This window comes from Sphaeroforma arctica (assembly GCF_001186125.1).
Source record: "Sphaeroforma arctica JP610 unplaced genomic scaffold supercont1.1436, whole genome shotgun sequence".
Taxonomy (NCBI): domain Eukaryota; class Ichthyosporea; order Ichthyophonida; genus Sphaeroforma; species Sphaeroforma arctica.
This window is the reverse complement of record NW_014039122.1, coordinates 7,137-14,433: the sequence shown is the minus strand read 5'-3', so window position 1 is coordinate 14,433 and position 7,297 is coordinate 7,137. Positions and strand designations below refer to the sequence as shown.

The following is a 7,297-nucleotide window of genomic DNA, read 5'->3' as shown; positions in this document are numbered from 1 at the left end:
GAGTCCAGACTCCTGAGTCGGTGTAAATATTTATAAACGGTAAAGTACACTTTTGAATATTTCATTTTTATATCTAAATTTGGGTTTTATTTAGTTTAGTTTTCTTTTAATAAAAGAATACACACAAAAAACATTTATATATATTTAACAATATGAGTGTGTGTGGACTGTAGAACCCTAAATAGTAAAAATATTCATCAGAGACGGTGATCTCCGATACATTTGTGTATTTAAAATACAAGTGTATCTATACTTCTCTGTCACTCTGTCTGACAGTCTGTTGGCCTGATGCAAATTGCAGTTGGCTCGGGGTTTTTTTTGTCAAATTCTATTTATTTCCTCATCAGTCGTCGACCGGTCGCACAACTGTCCTCGCAAGACTCGCGACATAACTGTACTGTCTTTTTGTGACAAGATATTTTGAAATATGGGTTCGTTAACGTACGTTCTACTACTCATCGGCATCATCGCACATGCCTTTGCTCAGGATACACTAGATGATATGCTGGCAACTGTGGAGGGGCGCTTTCAACTCTTTCAGAGATTAAAGGATGCAAGCGGTGCTACTCAGCGCTCGCTTACAATGTAAGATTTTGAAGTTGACCCAACCAATTATCTGAAATACAAAAATGGCCAGAATCGTCGTCCTACCGATCCAGCCACTGAGCAGGAAATATCTTCTGCCCTGCAGCTCTTATTCGGTCCAAATGGTACTATAAGTACCTTGGAGGAAGCTGACACATTGTCGGAGAATACCAATGGTTGGAATGCTATCAACAGTGCACTGGCTCCACGGTATCGGATTTACCCAGAGGCTGTGAATCAAGTGAACAAAATTAACAATAATAATGATTTGGGCGAGGCTGCGGTTTTGAAGAAAGTAAATGACACTGACTGTAATTTGGATGCCGCGCATGAGTGGTTGCACCTTAACGATACGTTCCGGGTTTTTAGGGTTTAGGGATTTTTAGCATCGGGTCTGTAACGACACATGTTGTGGACAAAGAAGCCGCAATTAAAGTAGATGACGACATCGATGTCGGTATTGCGCCCTCATTTAGAAAGCATATTTCTGTTCTGTTTTCGGGAGGGATCGCAGATTTCGACTGCGTCACTGGTACCATATACAGCGCAAATGTTATTGTAGATATAGATGTTACGGATGTGCTTCAGCCACGGGCGGATCCAAGATTTTTAGAATCTTACACGGAGTATCGCGGTATTATAGACGACCCTACTCATGCGCCGATAGCAGAGCTAGACCAGGGTTATCTAGTTGCGACCGCTATGGCCTTGTGCGGTACAGACATAGATGGCCATCCACGGCGTTATATCCCAATCTGTAATGGAAATCCGATAAATGCAGAGTGTCGAATATTGAATTCGGGTACAGCGGTGAAACAATTTGTGCGCCCTTACGAGTGGCATAGCGGAGAAAATGCCACCGTGTATGGGGCCACTCAGGATGAAACGGTTGTCTCCGTAACTGTACAGGAGTATTCACCAGCTATAGAAGCATTCGACGGACACCAATAGGTACGGGGGGGGGGGGGGGGGGGGGTGATATTTGGGACAACCACCTCTTACGCTTTTGATCACCCCTGATGGACGCAAAGATAGTTTAAATCAACTAAAGGGCTCGGAAGCTATCGCTTTAGCATGGTTTGGTCGTGGGCTAGTTTTCTCGGAAGACGATACTTGGGCCTTGTTGGCAGCCTTCGACATCGCCGATCCCATATCAGGTAATACGAATTTCACTGCTATTGCCGAGATAGTTTCTAAAGCTATCCAAGAAGCGTGGAAGAATGATGAGATTCACGGAACACAGCCTGGTGTGCTATCGACAAGATCGAGCGACAATGTTAAAATACCAGCGGTAATATTAGTACATCCCAGAAATACACCGGAATATATAAACCACGCCACAGTCCAGCCAGTTGAGGAGAGCCTCAATCGTAGCCGTGATATTCGCGATAACCCACCTCACTCTCGGCCACTACTGAAAGAGGACGGTACTGCGGATATACCTCCGTCTGGCAAGTATTTCGAATCTATCGCATTGGATGGTCCTTCATTCGAATTAGATGGCTATTCAGTCACTTGGGATGTCGGAATCGTATGGCGATTCACGATTGGATTTGATCGTGATGCTGGGATCACGCTATACAATTTGCGTTTACAGATGCCACCTACGGCCGAAACTCCCGAGGGAGAGATGATACCTTATCTTTGGCGCCTCAGTGTGCCCAACTTTGGTACCACTTACGCAAATAGTGGAGCCGGAAATTTGTACTCGTCATCGTATTTGATATCACACTACACTGCTATAAGAGACCTTGCACCCGAAGCGAACTGCAAAGGCTCATATATCACTCTTCCACTGTACTTAGCTTCAAGAACCTCGAAGGCCGATCTGTCACGGTTTTTATACACCACTTACGGTACGGATGGTTATACTGATCCATTCGCAGAAGCACTGACAGGCGATGAGCTCCCTTTCAACGCTTTCCCTATGGAGCAAAAGAACTTTGGTGTTCTAAATCATGGGATTTGTATTCAAGAGCACGACGAGGAGAATTCCTTGTGGCACCTGTACTCAGCGCAACGGCTACAAAGTCTTTCGGTGTTTAGTGCTACCATTTCAGAGTCGTATAACGTGGTCAATACATTCAAGCTTTTCTCTGATGCCAAGATAAAAGTGATTGAGAAGCTGCATGGGAAACCATCGATACAGAATCATGGTATCCCTAATGTAGGCGGCGCATACGCCAGCGGTGGACGAGGCGGGTTTGCAGCAAACCATCTCCATTGGCACGTAGTGGCAATGGAGCCTCATATTAAGAAAAACATCGAAGGAGTCAGCAATAATTTCAAAGTCGCAGACATGATTCTTGGTGGCATGGATGAGGACTCATTGAACTGGTACAGAACTGCACAGCACAAACGCGTAACTCCAATTACAAACACATCCAACACCGCGCTCAACCGCTTTGACTTCAATACGCAACGTGCTTGGATCATGGGCGCCCAGAACAGTGACGGTGAGGACTTGGGAGGGTTACGAATTATGAGTCGAGCATGGGGTCCACCGCTTACCAAGGATGACCTAGAGGACGTTGGACGGTACTCAGAGCTCACAGATTTGTACAAAAATGACACCATTCTGAATCATTGGTGGCTGCGAGACGACATACACGTAGGCAACAGCGACTGGACATGTGCGGCACAGGTTCTACTTTCAGAGTCGAATGACACTTCATGCCAGATACGGACTGTCAGGTATGGGTCTAATCACCGCTGTATGCCGGAGGAGCAGGTGGGAGACAGTCCTGTTGTCTACGCTGTGATGAAGAAATACCATCCAAGTAATCACGGAGGAGATGTCCGTACAAGCAGGGTTTACCATGGTCGAATCGGAGATGTGGCCACATAACTTGCTGAAGTTCAATCCAAATATACTGTCTCGCTACGATCCGAGGTACAACGCTTTCTTCCAGAACCCCTTGGACGGCCAGCAAATATATACTCCGCCATACGAGAGCGAATGGAACACAGGCGATACAGACCACGACGAATTATAAATCAATATCTATTTATTAATGTTAGTAAACCCCAAATTAAATACATTCCAAACATGTGGATACGTGTATATATGTCACAAATTTGAATGCTTCTAGCACAAATATGTATACATGTATGTTTATTGAAAACACGGATATGCTATATATTTGTGTATTATATAAATCTAGCATTGTTGAAATCCTGATATGTATTTATCTCGTATATTTAACTCGCATTAGGCAAAAACCTCGGGTAGAGTGACGTTGGACATATCACCACTGACTCGTTGCGAGTCAAATACTCGTTACTGTATCACACTATGCAACGACAAGACAGGGCACATGTATAGAACTGAAGTGGCTATTTTTAATCCCTTTGTATTTTTACACTTATGTCTGTGTGGGCTATACATTCTATTTAAGCTCTCTGCTATGCGGTATCCTATAGGTACATGTAAGCGCATTGTGTCTGTATACACCATGTACGTTATGAGTGAGAGTACGCTATACATGTACGCTCGCCTACTTGTGCTTCAACACCCACGCGTGCAAGTCCATGTAGGTCAGTCCCTGCTGCTTCCATCGCCCGGTTAAGCAATCTAGACTGCCAACCTCCTCTACGCTCAGGGCTGTCTCGCATTTGTTCACCAGTTGAACAAAGTCCTCCTGTTTAATTGGCCATGGTGGTCCTCGGTGACTCTCTTTCTCCTCAAGTGAGTAGTCGAAGTTTGCAAGCAACCATACACCGTCTTTTTTCAGTAGATTCCCCACCGCGGCTAAATACCTTGGTCTAAGTTCCGGGTCGATAGCTACAAACGAGGCCTGTAATACATAGCAACATGTGTCAGGATAATATATATATATAACATACATCGCAATACTCAGTGTTTTCAAACAGTGAACGGAATCAAGGCTCAGCCAAAATTTCTTTTTGCGTACCGTGCGGCTCAACAACATTCAGAAAAGCAGTCTTTCCATTGCAAAAGAAACTATTCCATATGAATTCCTCGTTTTCATTCGCATTTATACATCACACACACACACACACATATATATATATATATATCGCTCAATCCTGGTATGATACAGAAGCATACAATTGGAAACATTTGCACAGTACAAATTAAATTTTCATTGTATACCAGAACACAGCTTTTGTATCCCAAAAAATACACATACATAGTCCCAAATGGCGTCGAAATCTTTCACGGTTTGGAACGTGAAAAGATCTTCCACATAGATGATGATGTCGTGGTTAGTGCATTTGTAGACATCTCCTTCTTTCGTGAACGCGAGACTGTTGTCGTTGAAGAAGGTCTCAATCGCTAGCTCGCTAATCTGTAAGCAATGGTAATGAAAGCACAATCTGTGCAGTTAGTTGAAGTGCACATAAAGATACCGACTAACCAAGAGGCCTATCGAAGAAGATTCGTGCTGTGATGCTAAGCATATGTTTCAATACGACTCTTTTACATCAAGATGACCAGCCACTAGAAATCTTCGGCCAGTATTCGATCGATAGCTGCGTATCAAATGGAGTGTATTTTAGTTACTTAACAACAAACAGTGCTTTAATAGAGACGTGTCTGAGGCCGCGTGGATGTACATATCTATATATAAAGATATACATATATACATATATAACATCCTGCTGACACTCTGGTAGCCAGTCGCATAGCCTGTATGCCTCACACACATACCTCCACTCCGACCACAGTCAGGTTACACTCCTTGGCCAGATACAGCAGATCAACCGTAGACCCGCACAAGGGCAAGAAAATCTTTTGTTTCGCAGCCCTGTATGTTTACGTGCCAACAACGATTATTAGACATATAATAATGAGGCTAATATAGGCCACATAACACAATCGGATAGGGCATGAACGGCTGCTGATTACGACAGAGTTACGCACACCACGATGTGAAGTAACGACTGCTAGACATATATGCACAAACGAACGCAGGAGATACGGTTGTATCAAAATGAGTCCTCATTATTCACTGCAAACAGGAAATCATGTAGTAAAACTACGTAAATCGATCCTTTTTTCATATAGTTCTTATTGCGTACTGGGTACAGTTTGGCTCGGTCTATGCATACAACCTACAACAGGGGATGGGCGTGGGCAACAATCAGCAGACAGAAACCTAGAGCCTCAAAGCGCGAGTATGTAAGCCATGACCACCCATGTACCAAACATCAAGTTCAATTGCACATGCTCAATTATACAACACCCACATCGCCCTCGATATTTTATACTCGGCTTACACAATGGTATTGAACATTTGTCCACTAGCCACACAGTTGTACCATGTCCTTCGCTGAAGAATACAGGTGCAGGTCTATATAGCCGTAGGTAAGATACTTTTCACAGAGTGAGCCGGTACTAGTACAACAGCCAAGTTCAAAGACACAATACATCCATAGAAACATAATAGTGAAGTACAGAAGAAACGTCTCAGTGCACTACAGTAGAAAGATATCAGTGAACTACAGCATTCACACCAGTGTGGTGACATCAGACATGAGTCAGTGGGACTTACGTGTCAGTGCTTAGCTTGAGCAGTGAGTAGTACTTCACGAGTGTCTCGTTGACACCCTGCTGGCGCCACCCCGTGTTGCCATCCTGCCACCGGTCCTTCCATACACCCAGATCACTAGCCATTGTTCACTGTCAACTATATTGTAATACACTAAATGCACTTGTGGATGCGTCTATATACATTTGTTTGTATTTATACAATTATACATCATGTATAGAATATATTTAGATATCTGCTTGTTTTTTGTGGGGCTGTATGTATGCTTGTTGTTGTCGTACAACCACTTGCTCTATCCATTGGTCTACACATCTCCAATCGTTACGACTTCATGTTTTAGGGTTTTGGCCTGACCGGTGACCTCACTGACTTGTATTTTGACTGGGAGTCACTGGAATGTCGTCTATAAACTGTTGTTTATATAGTGTAATAAGTTATATTGGCCGTATGAGTGTTTAGCTAGAGGCTTAACGAGGCCTATATTAAAGTGGTTGTCCATAACTGTAGTGAGCGGAGATACGGCGTGTGCTAGCTATGTACAGAACTATCGTGTATATGTATGCTGCCAAAAACCCTGTGCCTATGATATAGTACTGTGGAGTATGAAGTTAGTATAGCGACACTGTCACTCTGGCGGATCCAACTCCTACTGCACCACAGCTTAGTCAGGTCAATGGGATATCAGCTAACTTTGTTATATGATAATTGATCACTTATAAATCGCTCTCGTTTAAACAATCATGGGCTCTAATTAACGATATATTGACTGTTACTACCGCTCGTACCCACATCAAATCAATATTGCCCATCAGTCAGAAAGTGAACCGTATCAACACATCCAGCCAATATGCACACAACAAGAGCATGTGTACTGTTTCTAGTGACACTGATGTTTGGACTGCATCTCGCAGAGGCAGCCAAACCATCTAAGAAGTCCAAGTCAGCCTTAGGAGCGCCCTGTTTTGAGGATGCTGATTGCGGGGTGAGTTATATTGTGAATCTGTTAGCAGTGGGGTGTAGCTAAAGTCCCGCGTTTCTGTCTTAGATATGTATCTCTGGTTGTATCAAGATGCGTCGTTTGAGAAGCGATTGTGATAACAAACCCACGCTTCATTAGGTATACCCAAGCTTGTCAAGATACAGTTCCGTGCACACTCGCACCCGTTCAATTGCCGAGAACATGTACTCATTAGTGT

At 43.6% G+C, this 7,297-nt stretch overlaps 2 protein-coding genes across 2 annotated transcripts; one reads left to right on the top strand and one right to left on the bottom strand.

Moving 5' to 3' along the window:
• Positions 1-1,636: 1,636 nt before the first annotated feature.
• On the top strand, positions 1,637-3,433 carry SARC_10908 (hypothetical protein; the record flags this gene model as incomplete). Its single annotated transcript, XM_014295029.1, has 1 exon — positions 1,637-3,433. A coding segment is annotated over one exon (1,797 nt), but the record flags the coding sequence as incomplete, so codon positions are not given.
• A 223-nt stretch (positions 3,434-3,656) lies between these two features.
• On the bottom strand, positions 3,657-6,310 carry SARC_10907 (hypothetical protein). Its single transcript, XM_014295028.1, has 4 exons — positions 6,105-6,310; positions 5,261-5,357; positions 4,740-4,898; positions 3,657-4,382 (listed from the first exon to the last, which is right to left on the bottom strand). The coding sequence occupies exons 1-4, from the start codon at positions 6,224-6,226 to the stop codon at positions 4,083-4,085; spliced, it is 678 nt and encodes a 225-aa protein (XP_014150503.1). The 5' UTR covers positions 6,227-6,310; the 3' UTR covers positions 3,657-4,082.
• Between the last annotated feature and the right edge of the window lie 987 nt (positions 6,311-7,297).

Bases quoted from the DNA above. Each gene is read 5' to 3' on its own strand.
- SARC_10907 (XM_014295028.1), bottom strand. From the start codon at position 6,226: ATGGCTAGTGATCTGGGTGTATGGAAGGACCGGTGGCAGGATGGCAAC. The intron at 4,899-5,260 runs GTATGTGTGTGA...CATTGCTTACAG, and splicing joins TGACTGTGGTCGGAGTGGAG to ATTAGCGAGCTAGCGATTGA. The intron at 4,383-4,739 runs GTATGTGTATTT...TATGTATTACAG, and splicing joins TCGACGCCATTTGGGACTAT to GCCTCGTTTGTAGCTATCGA.